The sequence below is a fragment of the Mercenaria mercenaria genome, chromosome 12 (assembly GCF_021730395.1).
Source record: "Mercenaria mercenaria strain notata chromosome 12, MADL_Memer_1, whole genome shotgun sequence".
Classification (NCBI taxonomy): domain Eukaryota; kingdom Metazoa; phylum Mollusca; class Bivalvia; order Venerida; family Veneridae; genus Mercenaria; species Mercenaria mercenaria.
Genome location: NC_069372.1, coordinates 2,946,497 through 2,963,184, shown reverse-complemented (window position 1 = coordinate 2,963,184; position 16,688 = coordinate 2,946,497). Strand labels below are relative to the sequence as shown.

At 34.3% G+C, this 16,688-nt stretch overlaps 1 protein-coding gene across 4 annotated transcripts; it reads right to left on the bottom strand.

The window, feature by feature from the left end:
- Positions 1-339: 339 nt before the first annotated feature.
- Positions 340-7,484, bottom strand: LOC123535091 (uncharacterized). 4 transcript variants are annotated; one of them, XM_053518985.1, is made up of 4 exons: positions 7,067-7,408; positions 4,608-4,758; positions 3,652-4,160; positions 340-2,876 (listed from the first exon to the last, which is right to left on the bottom strand). In XM_053518985.1, exon 4 carries the CDS (start codon positions 2,433-2,435, stop codon positions 1,503-1,505), a length of 933 nt encoding a protein of 310 aa, XP_053374960.1. In that variant the 5' UTR covers positions 2,436-2,876; positions 3,652-4,160; positions 4,608-4,758; positions 7,067-7,408; the 3' UTR covers positions 340-1,502. The 4 variants fall into 4 exon arrangements, with proteins under 4 accessions (XP_053374960.1, XP_053374961.1, XP_053374958.1 ...); XM_053518986.1 differs by lacking the exons at positions 3,652-4,160; positions 7,067-7,408 and adding an exon at positions 7,415-7,484; XM_053518983.1 differs by lacking the exon at positions 3,652-4,160.
- Between the last annotated feature and the right edge of the window lie 9,204 nt (positions 7,485-16,688).

The window sequence follows — 16,688 nt, the reverse complement described above, 5'->3', positions numbered from 1 at the left end:
TATTATTGTTGATTTTAAAACAAAGTGGGTGGCAACAAGAAGTTTTAGTAATATCAACAGTGCATTTTAGTTACGAAGTAATAAGAAAAGGAATAGACTTGGAAGTAATTTAGCTGCAATAGCCAAAAGCTAAACGTTTGATTAAGCCAATTAACGACTTCCCTGAAGCTAGGATAGCTACACCTTTTATGATCATTTAGTGAGAGCACATGAGAGGTATTGAGACAACAAATTCTGTTTAGTTTCATTTATTTAGTTTCTGACCTAGTAACATATTTATGGTCATTGTAATTCTACACGGAAGCGCATGCAAATAATCTGACCAATCAAAAAAAACAAACTAGCTACTGATTGATGATGAAGTAATTATAGATCTTAAATACTAAATTTGATAAGATGTAATAAATTACTGTATAGATTATGAATACAACTTAAACGCCGATTCCTTCACTTTTTTAATAAGAGTTATCCTCTATTGATCATATGTCTTTATTATTATTATTTGAATGTGAATCTCATGTTTATGTCATGTACATACTGAGAATTTAATAATAAACTTGGAAACGTTCTTAGAGACCTTGTGTTATTTTCCAGTTTCCTTAGTCGTCTGTATGCGTATCTGCTAAACCAAAGACAACTTGTGACCTCCATAAAACGGGTTGAATCATAAACATAAAGTCAGGGTCGAGAAATACTGTCCCTTCACTATTGTGGTTTCAATTCTCGATCTGGACGTCTACTTCTTTTATCAGAGGAAGCTAGCAGAAGATCGTTCGTCCTTCCCACGTGTACATCCGATTCAGAAAAAAACTGCCTATCGGGACACCCGATTTAAGATCATGAAAATCCATATACGTACTGTTGTGGGTTTGCTTTTTGCCAATATAATTTCAAAAACCAAAAGCTTCTTTTGTGGTAACAAATTTTAAAAATGTATTTATAGAATGAGGGATAATCATGCACTCGGTATACGGTAAGACTTTCTCGTTTTTTAATAGTCGCGGATGACTGATAGACAAAAATAAAAATGATTTTGTTTTAGGAAAATCAGGACATTAGGATGCCCAGCAAAGCTGAACCAAGAACTTGAAAATCAATCAACATTCTCCTACTTGGAAACCAGAAAGTGTTACTATATGATTGGCTGGAAACAAGAAGAATTCGAAGTTATTAAAAGATGTTTTCGTAAAACACACAAACGTTTGTTTGCCCATTTATTTATTAAATAATAAATAAATAAATAAAAATCATACTTTGTCTTTTTATAGTACAGTTAAAGGTAATCACAAGACTGAGTAAAAGCAATAACTGATTTTTCTAAAGTATATGGATGATGAAAATGACCCCAGTTCGAGTCTTGCAATGGTGGAGAACAATTTTGTGCGGGAATATTAGAGCTATGGACGGTCCATATGTGTACGTGTTCAAAGAATAACCCACTATGGCAAATAAAAGTTTATTAATGATAATACGACATAGATGCACAACACATGCGTACACAATTAGTATTTCTCTTTTTCGTAGTGGAGCTCTATCATAGAATCTGAGCAGTGCTTTTTCCCAAAAGGTTTCCTCTTCTTCCTTTTAACTTTTGACGTTACCGAATATTCTGAAATTATAGGGATGGAGATATCGTTTGTCCTTTCACTTAAATAATTTCCTTCATTCTGCATCTCTGAAAAGATAAATGTATCTTTACTGACGGGAGAGACAACGTTATGTTTTCGTCCATTCCTATGAGAACGTTTTGAGTTGCTAAAATGTCCGCTTAAACATTGTTCAGATTGGGAATGGGTCAAGGTTTTCTTGTTTTTAAATTGTTTGTCATCTGCATCAGAGACTGTTTGAAACAGCAATGCAGTATCGCTTAAAACGTCTTTACATGCCTTTTCCGTACTAAATCCTCTGTTTTTATAATCGTGTGTAAGAATGTCAGCGTCATCTCCAGTCAATTTTGTAGCAGATGACATTGCAAAAACAACTTCCTTACGATTTTTGTCAGTGTTGTGAATAACGTCTTTGTAAGTTTCGTCCACTATATTCACCGGTTCCAAATGTTCCTCATTTCTACGGCAAATTGGAATAGTGAATCGATGTCTGTTTCTTGTTTCTCCTAGAACGTTTATCGTTTTTTCAAGAGGTTCAAGAGCCCCTAGGCGAGATGTTTCCTTCTCATGATTGACTCCTAAGTGTGACTTTTTCTTCACATGATTTGCCTCCAGTTGTGACAACGTTTTATCATAACAATTCTCTAAGTGTGACGTTTTCTTCTTATAATTGAAACACTCCTGATTTTCATTTTTTGCCTTGGAGACACTTGAGAACATTTTCTTATGACTATATTCAAAATAATCGTCATCATATGATATACGATGTGTATTTTTCTCTTCTGAACTTCCTGTTAGTTCATTCTGTAATGTTATGAATGTTGTCATTCATTTTATTATAAATGTTTTCATGATTATCAATTGTTCCCGTTTCCATTTCCGAAATCGTTTTCACGTATAAGTCTGAACTCTCAGACAATGACCTCTCTGGCAAAGGCCCTCGAAATTCTAATGTTTCTGCGCTAGATTTTTTTCTAAGCATGCTCAAAAATCTGGTCACGCCTCTTCGAGCACGATATTTCCTTTGCTCAATTTCATTTATTTTACTATAGTCTATTTCAGCCGACACGTTTGTAACTGTTACTTTTGCATGATATTGTGCCGCTCTATTCGAGGCTTGATGGGGTCTGTACATGGTAAGATTCTTCCGTTCTCTTACAAGACGTTTACGGCGTCGGTAAAGATAGAAGTCAATAGGAAAACAAATGAGAAACACGAGTGAGGTGCAGCCAACGATGAGTAAAACCAGCATCCATTTTTCAGTCATTACTGAAAGAAAAGAATAACAAGAGCACCGCCTTGCGGGTGCTGACGCTCATCTGATTTTTTTTTGTGTAATAGAAATATTGTCCTACCCATGATTTTCTAAGTCTAAAAAGGGCCATCATTCTTGCAAAAAGCAGGATAGAGTTATGTTTCTTGATGTTCAGTGTCCACTTATGATGGTGAAAAACTGTTGCAAGTTTTAAAGCAATAGCTTTGATAGTTTATGAGAAAAGTTGACTTAAACATAATACTCAACCAAGAAAATGATTTTCTAAGTCCAAAAGGGGCAATAATTATTGCAAAAAGCAGGATGGAGTTATGTTGCTTGCTGTACAGGGTCATCTTATGATGGTGAACAAGTATTCCAAGTTTCAAAGCAATAGCTTTGATAGTTTAGGAGAAAAGCTGACCTAAACATAAAACTTAACCAGGCAACGCCGACGCAGACGCCGACGCCGACAACCGCTCAAGTGATGACAATAACTCATCATTTTTTTTCAAAAAATCAGATGAGCTAAAAATCGGTGATACACTCACATTTTTTTTTATAAATTGTCTACGAAGTATCCCGATCGACCTTTAGCAATTTATCTCTTTCAAACAAAGCTTGTGCACATAATTGTTTATAGCTTGACAATGCACTGTATGCATTTCTCCATTACCGCTGCTATTTTACGATGGTATGCTCGTTGCTAAATGAGCATTTTAATTTATATACAATATATACCTAAAATTAAAAGATAGAAAAATATTCTCTCAGATGAAGTCAGTTACATACCAGCAGTCACGTCTTCAATTCCCTTTTGCTGTCCATAGAAAGATTACAAAACAACACTTCCCAGTTTCCGTCCACGAGTATTCTAAATTACACCAGGGCGCCATAGAGAATGAAACTTTTGCATTGACTGAGACGTCTTAAAAATGTGAATAGTTCTGGTATGCTTGAAGTTATTGCATAACATAACGGTTACGTAATTAGACTGGCTTGTTTCAGGTTTCATTAATATTAAATTCAGTATAAACGACTATCTGAGGAACTAATCTTATTACGTTTAACTCATTTAACCATCATATATTGCAGCTTGTCTTACTTTGAAATCATTCCTTAACGACTTTCTGTGGTAAACATCAATATACTTATCTACCAAAAAACGGGCACTTCGCTTTGACTGTAAGATGCATTTCGATTAATTAGCCGTAATAAGCTAAGTGGAGTTCGTTTTAGCTTTCTCAATTGCAACAGGTCAAATTCACTTTATGACCCACGTAGACAATAGAAGATCTTATCTGTAATATCAGAAGAACTTCTAAGACAAGCTGAAATCGATATTACGAAAACAGTTTATCTGATGCTGAATAATTTAGGAATTGCGTTTTTTGTTCTGTGTCGGCTGTTGGTGGATATAAGTGATTGTTGAACTTGCAAACGAATTGCTGTAATTTCGTGCATTGGTAAGTGGTAATTGGCAAAACTATTATCATTGAAATTACGAACAAACAACATTATACATTTATGCAAAGCACATATGGCCAGGTAACAGACTGATGTCACCCTGACATTGAAGTTACAAAGACGCATAAAGTTATTTTCGAGATATCAAACTACGGTCTACCGTGCTTTTTTGTTGTTCTAATGTAAGCACTTTTTAAGAACCGCTGGAAATATTGTATCACAATGTTCTTTTCATTTCTAATTATTTCATGTCTGAAATGAATATAAAATTATCTACACACCTTGATGAGGGAAGGCTATTTTAACCACGGACGTTTCCAAGTCGCCGCCATTTGTCGTAAGTTGATCCATTTAATTGTCGTCTGTAAGGTAGTTGCTCTTGACTTGACTGTGTATTACTTTCACTTTCAATAGAGATGTAAACCATAGTACCTAAAAATAGTTTTTCAAAATAAAAACGAACAATGATCTTCCAGAAATGCACAGTATCGTCAGTATATTGTGATTTCAAGTCGTAGCGTATTTAGTCCTTGACGACAATCTAAACATCTAGACGGAAAGAAAAAAACGAGCCGATCTGACATTCCACAAGGGTTGTTCAGTAACTATATCTGTCAATATTGATAAAAGTAAATATAAAAATGACCGATGGAAAGCAGATGTTACTGTGTAAATTGCTAACGAAACCTATTTACCAGGTAATAATTGCTGCAGGTATGACAAAAAGTTAAAGCAATTAATTATTACTGGGATTATACTACTAATTTCATTATATAACACTATACACTGTATACAAAATGTATTTAATTAGATACTGGAAGCGGCAAACCACACTTCGGAACATCACTAGTCCTTCGCAGACGAGGCTTCTTCGGGTGTTAGAAACTTTATGTGAACGTAACCGGTTTGAACAGAAGAAATCTTATCTTTGATTAATTGTCATTTTTAAAGAATTCATTGAAATCATTTAATGTATAACATATTTGGTCCTGTTTTCGGTCGTAAAATATCCTTCAAGGTCGTTATTATGATTTCAATGGTTACCGACGCGAAGATTTCAGTTTTTCGCACAGATCCATTTTTATGAATTCTATAAAAAATGATTTTGAAAAAAAAAGAAGAAGCGAGCCTTATAGATCTTCAAGAAATTATAATTTCAAAATCAATTCAATGTTATATTGTTTATGGATCATGCATGTACTAAGTTATTAACTTTATTAAGAGTTCCGATCTACCTTGTTATACATTGTATGCTGATTAAAGCTACATGTGGCTGGCATGACAAGAAATAACTGATTTGATAAATGAACACTATTCTTTAAAACAGTCATGTGACTTTAAAACAGTCAAAGTTCTGCTTATTTAGATTTGAAACAATCGTTTACAACCGTTTGCCTCTATACATCAACAACTTACAGTTTTAGACCATGTATAAACTGGTATTTGTTGGAAAGGTGTTAATGAATAAAACAAATTAGCACATTTACATTAGGAGCAATAATTATGAATGAACAAATAAGATTATACACCTATCTAGCACTAAGAACACTTTTCAAAACAAGAACGTTAACGGATATTTGAGTCTCATTAAAGATACTGAATCCTTCAAACTAAATTCAAAGGACTGACGATCAGACGCAATCATTTGCACTTGCAAAACTCGAGGTGAAAGTACTTTCTGTAGTAGCCGGAGGCACCTGTAGTGGTTTTCCTTCACCATCAAAAGCTGGAAAAGTGGCAATGTGTATTGAAATGTTTCGGTGTGTCTGCAAGCCTAACAAAACAAAACACTATATGGTTAACTTTCGCATGGCGATAAAATGGCAAGAACGCGTGTACTAGGTTAAAATTGATCCCGTGTGTGAAGGAATATAGTCATAAAGCCTCATGAAATGAAAGTGCTATTTTTAAAAATAATTACGTTTTCGTCAAATCACTGCCTGTAACACCTTTTACATACAAAGGTATTCAAAATCATCGGAGTTAATGGATAGTCTATAAATGTTAACATCCGAGTTCAGCGACAGCACTAGCAGCCGTTTTCGTCATTTTTTTTTTTACCATGCCTATTTAACGGCTAATATATTTTTTCAGAAAGAACGTAGGACCCGAAAACTTCACACAGGTGTTCTGAAAAGACACATCTGTTAAACCAGGTGATAAAAGTTTTCACAGGCTATTCATAAAGAAAACAATTTGCCCAAAACTTCGGATTTTTGCTCAGTTTTTCAAACTGAAGAAATTGTTAGGGAACTTCTAAAAACATAACGATCGTTTTCGACTCAGAAATTGTAAATGTAAGCCATGTCAATTCCTTGACAAAATTGTCCAGTTGATTTGCAAGAATTGTCTTCGTTTCTATAGAAATAAACGAAAAACTTTACCTACCGACTTACAACTGGGTTACATTTCCAGCGGGGTTTTATTGTCCAGCGGGTGTCAGGATAGCCGGTTATCCAGTGTGCGTATGTAGCACTTCAGTTGTTTTATTCATTTGTTGGTTCGATATCGAATTATGCCTGTCCAGTGTGGGTTTTTACAAAGTCAAAGGATCTCGAAAGAGTTCAGTTTTGTAAAATAATGTTGGGTGTTGAACAAAGCGCAAGTAATGCTGCTTTTTATAGTGAACTAGGTAGATACCCACGCTATGTTAATAGGTACAGTTTTCATAAATAACGAAATATTCAAATTCAAATGCTAACTCCGAAATCGAATCAAATAAATGTAAGTAAATACTCACACCAAGATTTGATATCCGTTTTGATTAACAAGATCGTTCCTTCCGGCACAAATTTTCCCTTTTTTTGCAGCAAATTATTACATCATACAGGCAGCATGCATCTAAACGCATTATAGATATCACATGTTTTATACATTTATACATTTATCTGTTTCTAAAACTTGTCACATATTGCCGTTGTTCACAGATTTGCATAGATATGAAAGCATCAATATTTACCAGCCTTAGGGTCCTTATTATTTATTCCTTTCAAATATTTCTATACAAATATATTCAAATGAAAGCGAACGACTGAATAACAATAGCGTGTAGCTGCAGAGAGCGTTTCAAACATAAAAGTATGTTTACCTGAACGACACATCATGGAATTTTCTCTGCGCAAAATCTTCATCTGGCAAATTAAATTAATTGCTCTTTTCTGTCTGGTAGAATGAGATAAAGGATTTTATTTTTGCTTGTAGATTTGCAACTGATAAACAGATTCCTGTTGTTTTTTTAACATAAGTACGTACATGTAAGTATTAGGGAGACTTCATAAGGTAGAAAATCTGGTATCCCTGTTACATACTTACGTGGTATTTTGGTTGTAATGTTTAGTATAACAAAGCGAGATGCTGCAAAGCTTAAGCATGCGTTTATATGGAGTATATGAAATGTGTGTCTTTTCTCGTCGAGTTGATTGAATTTGAGGCTCTGCCAAGCATTTTATCAATTTTTATTCAACGAGTTTTATAAATTCAGCATGAAAAGACACACTAATCACATGTAAGTTCTTACTTGTAAAATATTAAAATTTCTTCTTTCTTTGCCTATTATATATATATAGTCAATTCGACAAACGGCTCTTGTGCTTAAAACGACGTCAACGTCATAGAGGATATTTGTTTTTTGCAGTGTGATATCGAAATATATCTTCACCGATAAGGGAGGCGTAGCATGAGTGAAAATATCAGAATTGTCTCCCTTATCGGTGATATATTTCGATATCTCACTGAAAACAAACAAATTTTCTTTTTACTTTATGCTATTTGGTGAAGATCAACGAATTTTCTGTTTATTTCATGCTTACATATTCAAATAAGACCAATACTTCATGATGAAATTCGGATTTATTTAGGCTGCCGTGTTATATACGATGCGTCCGCTAAATTACCATGGACTCTTGGGCACATTGATATCGAATATTGGTAATTAGGTCCGTGAATTCAAAACGGCGCCATTTTGTTTTGTTTTTAACAAAATTGCATAAAAAAATTAAAATGTTTTGTTTAAAAAAATGCACAATCCGCGGCCAACAGACAGTGGCAAATGTCAGTAGTTAAGTAAGCATATTTAAAACTTTTCAGGGGTAATGCCGTGAGTTCATTGAATAACCGGAAGCTTGCTTTGTTTACAACACGCTGAAGGTCATACTAAAACAAACAACATAAAAAACGTAAACATCTGGAGATACGAAAGTCCTTGGAAAATGAAGCTGCAGAATTAAATATCATCATGGCTTCAATGGAAATATTGATCTAGGAGCTGTATGGCATAACGAATAGGGATGGAAATTGGAACATAACTGTCTGGGGAAAGTATTTCGACGAAAATGCTGGCATATTACGTAAGGCTGAGTTGGTCTGTTGATGTCCTGTGATAATAAACTAAGACAACAACCAACTAAATGTGCTGTCGCCAGTAAAATCTACCATACGATAGCGATGAACCGGTAAAAAGCGAAGGAAGCACGTATCTACATGAATGGCAAGGCCAAGCAACCAAGCCCAAGGTAACATTTCTAGAGCATTACTATTATTTCTTTTGCAAACTTTATGATAGTTAGCATGTCCTATATAGGATTGTCTAGCTGCACATGACTCGTGTATGGCTTGAATATTAGGATAATCATAGGGTACCGTTTTTCTAAAGACAACAAAAGGAGTTAATTAAAGAATATATTTCACGGTAGATAATTTTATCTGAAAAAAAAAAGAAGTTCGGCACTGTGAGTGATATAGAGAAATATCTCACTGATAATTTTTCAGTATTTCACCAGTTAGCACAAAATAAAAATCATTAATATTTATGCAATGGCTTTATTTCACTCCTACGACGTCAAACATGTGATAAAAGTTCTTTTTAAAGGGAAGGGTAAACAGTACCTAGTTCAAATGTTAATTCCGTCTGCTAGGATTTCTTAAATCATTTAAAGAAGTGAAAGAATTTTCAAAATCGGCTTAAAATGTGAAATTTATGAGATTTAAATATTTGATCAAAATGGCAGCCATTTTGTTTCCGTGGCAACGAAAAACAAAATGGCGAATTAATTAAATTTCTAGATACATATTTGAACTGTATTAAACTAATTTCTCCATTTTACCAGCCATTATGAAAGAAATTGCTATGTTTTACAGCTTACACTCAAGAGACATATGAAATAAATATATTTAATAGGTTATTTTAGAATTCAGCAGCGTGTAAATGACGTCACAAACACACTAAAATGGCTACCTCCATGAACAGCCATTTTCTTAGTTTTCACACTACCATATCTTTTTTAAATGTGGTCCGATCTTAGAAATTCTTTCAGCGTTATGAAAGGCATTCCTTGCCCTTTCAGTTTGTTTTCGATCATTTGAATATTTATCAATAAGCTGATGTTTTCAGCTTGATATAAAGAAACATAGAATAATTTAGACTTGAAATGATTGGACCGAGTGGTTAATGGAGTTATTTCCCGTGACAATACATCAAAATCCGTGACTCTTCATAGGTGTGCCTGACACAATACCTGGAGGTACTTAGGGGTTTCCTTTACAGTTAAAGGTTCGAAAGTCGGTGTCACATCCTAATTACCAATCAAATACTAACATAATCTAAAAATAGCCTATGATGTGTATATATACGATCCAAGACATTTCTGTCAAAATTGAAGTGAAAAGCTTGCAGGCCAATTTTGGCGTTTAACTTCTTCTAAAATATGATAAAATTTCGATTCATCATAGAATAACCACATCTTAGAATAAATACATCGTGGTTATTAATTATTAATACCGATCAGTTATTGTATACATAATTGTCTCACGCTCTTCTTTTAAAGTGTTGCATGAAATGAACATTATCAACGCCTATAAAGAAAACTTTTTTAAAAAAACAGCATACACAACATGTTTCTGCAAAAGTGTTCTTGTTATTTCTCTCGTCCCTTGTAGTCCATTACAACTGCACTATACAAAGTTAGTTATATAGCTTTCAGCCAATTTGTCTCTGAGAGACCACCACTTGCAAAAACTGGAGATAACTTTGGTAACATATGGTGGCTGATTTCTGCCATTTCGTGTGTTCGTGTCGGCGAGGCGAAATGTCGAAGTAACAAAAACACGAAAGGTCAAAATAATGCTTATTTGTCGTGTGTTCGCCTTTAGACTTTCGAGGCGAATACAAGAAGTAATGAAACATTGAAGGCGAAATAACGAAATTTCAGAGGCGAACACACGAACTTTTGTATTAATCACTTTTCGTATCGGCGTGTATTAAGACTTCGTTATTTCGCCTTCAAAGTTTCGTTACTTCGTGTATTCGCCTTGGAAGGCGAAAGGCGAACACACGAAAATTGAGCTATTTTCGACCTTTCGTTACTTCGACCCGCCGACACGAACACACGACAAATGTTTCGTGTAGGGTCTGCCTTAATACACTATAATAATGGCGCAATATGGGGCGTAATGTATAAATGAATTTTATACCAGAACTGAATTACTTGAAGAGTGACTTGTTTTATTGCATATGAAACATTTTCTATCATAAATTGAGAAAAATGTTTGTATAAATGGTAAAACACATTATCTAGATAGCATTCAAAGTTCAGGTCGGCGTAATGATATGCCCCGTAAGACTGACAGAAGCTTAATGTATGTACACATTTAATACTAGTGATAAAATATTTACACAGTGACATCTTTTATAGAATATAAATCATTATCTTTCGTTTTAGGACAAATATTATTTTATAAATGGTAAAACACATTATTTAGATAGCATATTCATTTCGGCAGCATATGTGTAATTGTTATGCGCATGCCTACCGGAAGGCGAATACGCGAAAGGACGACATTGCACATTTGTCGTGTGTTCATGTCGGCGAGTGGAAGTAACGCAAGGTCGAAAGGTCGAAAACTGCTTATTTCTCGTGTGTTCGCCTTTCGACTTTCGAGGCGAATACACGAAGACACGGCAAAAGAAGGGCGACAACACAAAGTTTTGATACCCGCCGACATGAAAACTGATTAATACAAAAGTTCGTGTGTTCGCCTCTGAAATTTCGTTATTTCGCCTTCAATGTTTCGTTACTTCATGTATTCGCCTCGAAAGGCGAACACACGACAAGTAAGCAGTTTTAGACATTTCGTGTTTTCGTGTCTTCGACATTTCGACCCGCCGACACGAACAAATATGCATTATTTCGACCGTTCGTGTTTTCGTTACTTCGACATTTCGCATCGCCGACACGAACACACGAAATGGCAGAAGTCAGCCACCATAGTAACACGATGTTTATGCTTTAGTCGGTTTTGAGGGAAATTGGAGTATATCTAGTTTTCGAAGATTTCTATAGCGTAAGCTAATCAGTTGCCGAATGCATCGTATTTGGATATAGTAATAGCTTTTGTAATGCTCCGCGCCATACTATTTTTTTAAAAAGTGTTTTCAGCCCGACTATTCAAAGAATAGTACAGCTCTTGGACTCGCCCGTGCGTCGGCGTCGGCATCGGCGTCCCGAGTTGGTTAAGGTTTTGTATGTAAGCTGGTATCTCAGTAACCACTTGTGGGAATGGATTGAAACTGCACTCACTTATTCACTGTGATAAACTGACTTACATTGCACAGGTTCCATAACTCTATTTTGCTTTGTTTTTTCAAAATTATGCCCCTTTTTCGACTTAGAAATTTTTGGTTAAGGTTTTGTATGTAAGCTGGTATCTCAGTACTCACTAATGGGAATTGATTGAACCTTCACACACTTGTTCACTGTCATGATCTGACATGCACTGTGAAGGTCCCATAACTCTACCTTGTTGTGTTTGTTTTTTTTTTTTTTGTTTTTTTTTTTTCAAAATAATGCCCCTTTTTCCACTTAGCATTTTTTTGTTTTTGTATGTAAGCTGGTATCTCAGTATCCACTAATGGGAATGGATTGAAACTCCACACACTTATCCACTGTCATAAGCTGATATGCACTGTGCAGGTTCCATAACCCTGTTTTGCATTTTACAAGATTATTCCCCTTTTTCTTCATTCAATTGACAAGGCTGTTGAATAGTCGAGCGTTGCTGTCCTCCGACAGCTCAGTCTTGTTAGAGTTACTTATCGTCATCCTAGGTGTATTTTATAAACACTTATCATTCTTAACAAGTATTGTTTCATACAATTTTGTTAATTTTACCGAGGACGTTATTTACATACTTAATCTTACTTTTGTATGGCATTATAGTTCAATGTTAAATTATGCCAATTGGCAATCTAAATAGCCTTTCAAACTGTGAGTTTCACGCCTCTTTGTCCAACATTCATGAAACCCTATCAGACTGTCCGTTTGCCTAGGGTCTACAACAAAGACACCAGCATCGTTTTAACACCTCCAGATCTATCAGTACAACATACACTGCATCTTGCAGCAACTTTCGTACCTGTATAATATACAGGTAAGGATACCCATTTCAACGGTTGAAACATTCCGTACAAGAGTTTATTTCTTCTAAAATGTACAAGCATGTACATTATTAAGTCAAAATTACCTTATCTTTTCTTTTACAAGTTTGATGATTTAAATCTAAAAATATCCTAAAACCTTAATAACAATGCTGTACAGAGGGTAAAAAAGGAAGAGAATAGCTTTACTAAGTCACAATTTTACATTAACCAGCCAGTTGTCGTTTGTTTATTGTATCTATTACATGACACTTTATATAAATTGCCAGTCTGTCCATGCTATAATATTAACTGATAATGTCTTTACTTAGTTCAGATAAAATTCTTTTTTCAAAACGTTTACACATTAGCTTATAGCTTAAATTCTTGAATCATGTATGGATGTCCCTTTTATTTCTGAAACTGGAAATTTTGATAAACCGAAAATAAATAATTAATGATTCTTTTTTTTAGACAATTATTGATATTGGGTAGTTCGCGATCAGTTTGGTGTATCCTACATAGTACAAACTCTTCCAATATTACTAGGGTCATACAGACCCGGGACTATACTTATATAGTTGGAAAAGTAACAAGATTAAAAAGGCAAAAATACCTGCTATGAATGCTCAGAATACCAGAAAATTCTTAACAATGCAGTGATAGTTCATGTGTCCTTTACATACATTTTGTATCAATATTTTATTCTTCTCGCACTTTCTACCCAGAATTCTCTTTTTGTCATTTAAGTCTGTCAACTACAGGAAAATAGTCCAACTGTATACGACTGAAGTTTCTGTATATTGGTTGATAGCGTTGCATTTTTTTTTTTGCCATTTCTCCTGCAGCAGACGTTAACAAATAAGGAAACTACTTCGTTTTATAAATGCTGTGTAACAAATTGATTGATGTGACAACAGACGATATTCATGCCATTGATGTTTCATACTTTGGAGAATCTTTTGGTTTTGCAGGGAGATGATATCATCTATGGTTTCTATTTTTCGCCGTTGCGCTACACAAAATGATCGTTTGGTCAGTTTTTTATAGTTACCAGACCATTGCGTTGGACACAACGGTATCGCAGTTCCTTTGGATATGTACCATAAAACGGTATTAATAATAATTGCTGGTGATAATGATAATGAAGATGGTGGTGATGCTAACTGAAAAAAGGTATGATGTTGACAATGATGATAACAGTAAAATGATGAAAAAATTGAAGTAACCGATGTGGATGATAAAACGACAATTTTGATGAGGGCGACGATGATGTTTGAAAAAAAAGATGATGATTATGATTATGATAATGTCAATGATGAAGATGATGATGATGATAATGTTTTCGCCAAATAATCTAAAACAGAAGAAACAAAATTTTATATAGTTGATAAAATATAATTGTGATGCGATGAAGAAGACATATGATGATGATGATGGTGGTGGAGGTGGTGGTGGTGGTGGTGATGATGATGATGATGATGATGATGATGATGGTGATGATGATAATGATTATGATGATGATGATGAAGAAGAAGAAAATGATGATGATGTTGACAAATAAGTAAAAGTACGTTCCATTTCACGGTACTTTAGAAATGATGCTATTTTGTCGCTACCAAACACAACAAAATGGTGTTCTTTCATATTCAGGCGTCAAAATTGCTTGCTGTTCAAAATATTGATTATGCGAATTTGACTGCCAGATCTGTCGATGCATATATCATCCAATTAAAGAAGTCATAACCTTGATTTATGTAGAGATTTACGTATAATTCTGTTGTAGAAATTCTGTTAAATTACTCACTGTAACTAGGCAAACAGATACCTCTCTTACACTATTGATGTAAGTAATAGTTATAGTATGTGTGAGAGTGTGTTACCAGGATATATCAGAGCTAGGGGTACATCGAGGGTATTTTTCTCTGCACATATCGTCGAGGCCGGTAGGCCGAGACAGATATGTGAAGAGAAAAATAACGAGATGTACCCCTAGCTCTGATATATCCTGGTAACACACGAGCACTACATATTATAACTGTTTTATCGCATAGTTTATCATTAAAATTTATATATTATTTTCATTTAAATTTGTTTATTATTATTTTACTATTTTGATTCTATTTATGTGCCTCGCTGACTGAAACACTAAAACTTCTGTTTTAGAAAATGTGTTCCCCAGATAAAAGTACCCAACAAATTTCTGCATTGGTTTTAAATCTTTGCATTTCATTGGCCAGACATATTGTAAAACTTGTTGTTTTGTTTGTAAAAGAAATCAAAGAAAAAGAAACATTTGAGAAATCTCAGAATTTCATATATTTCATGTATTTCTGAATTTGGCAATAACTATCAAGTTTTTATATAATGTAGGTGTTTGTGACAATTTTTTCTCTGTGAACTGTAAATTGAAGCTAAAATCATCTTTTCTTTGAAAGGAAAAAAATATACTCCCTTGATAGGACCTCAATAGAGAAAAAGTGTTCCGATATATATCGGAACAGTTTTACTGTGCTGATATATATCGGAACACTTTTTTTCTTATGAAACTCCATAAAGATTTCCGTGTTGATATATATCGCAACAGTTTTGTAAGATATCAGCACAGTTTTGTAGTAATAATGTGTGTTACTATGTATAACATGCTGCAAAGATCAAAGGAAAATTGCCGCACTATGCGATAAGTAATAGTTATAGTATGTGTGAGAGTGTGTTACCAGGATATATCAGAGCTAGGGGTACATCGAGGGTATTTTTCTCTGCACATATCGTCGAGGCCGGTAGGCCGAGACAGATATGTGAAGAGAAAAATAACGAGATATACCCCTAGCTCTGATATATCCTCGTAACACACGAGCATTACATATTATAACTGTTTTATCGCATAGTTTATCATTAAAATTTATATATTATTTTCATTTAAATTTGTTTATTATTATTTTTACTATTTTGATTCCCTTTCTGCGCCTCGCTGACTGAAACACTAAAACTTCTGTTTTAGAAAATGTGTTCCCCAGATAAAAGTACCCAACAAATTTCTGCATTGGTTTTAAATCTTTGCATTTCATTGGCCAGACATATTGTAAAACTTGTTGTTTTGTTTGTAAAAAAAATCAAAGAAAAAAAAACGTTTGAGAAATCTCAGAATTTCATATATTTCATGTATTTCTGAATTTGGCAATAACTATCAAGTTTTTGAAATATTCTAGTTTATTTATTCTTTTACTTTATAAATGTAGGTGTTTGTGACAATTCTTTCTCTGTGAACTGTAAATTGGAGCTAAAATCATCTTTTCTTTGAAAGGAAAAAATTATACTCCCTTGATAGGACCTCAATAGAGAAAAAGTGTTCCGATATATATCGGAACAGTTTTACTGTGCTGATATATATCGGAACACTTTTTTTCTTATGAAACTCCATAGAGATTTCCGTGTTGATATATATCGCAACAGTTTTGTAAGATATCAGCACAGTTTTGTAGTAATAATGTGTGTTACTATGTATAACATGCTGCAAAGATCAAAGGAAAATTGCCGCACTATGCGATAACTATGGAAACAAAATTTTCATATTTCCATATATGAAATGGTATATTTCTTATTGCGGCGATTTGCTTAAATTACTCGACTGTTAACACTTGCGTATGAAGATACGACTTTCATGAGGCAAACGTGTTCGTGCCGATTATGTTTTTACCATGAACCTTCAAGACATTATAAAACATAAATTTTATTTTTCGAATCTAGTCTGGCAATTTTGACCCGTTCCTGAAAATATGCTCAGACAGGTAAGCAGAGTCCTTTTGTAAAGTTAAAGTGGAAAAAGTCGGGATATGACGTAGAATGTATTGTGCGACTTGCTCCCGAAAATGTATCAGTATCCCGATCCAGGCATTGGAAATTACTGAGATGCTCTTGAGTGTCTCCTATCTAACTGGTTCCCAGGAAAGAC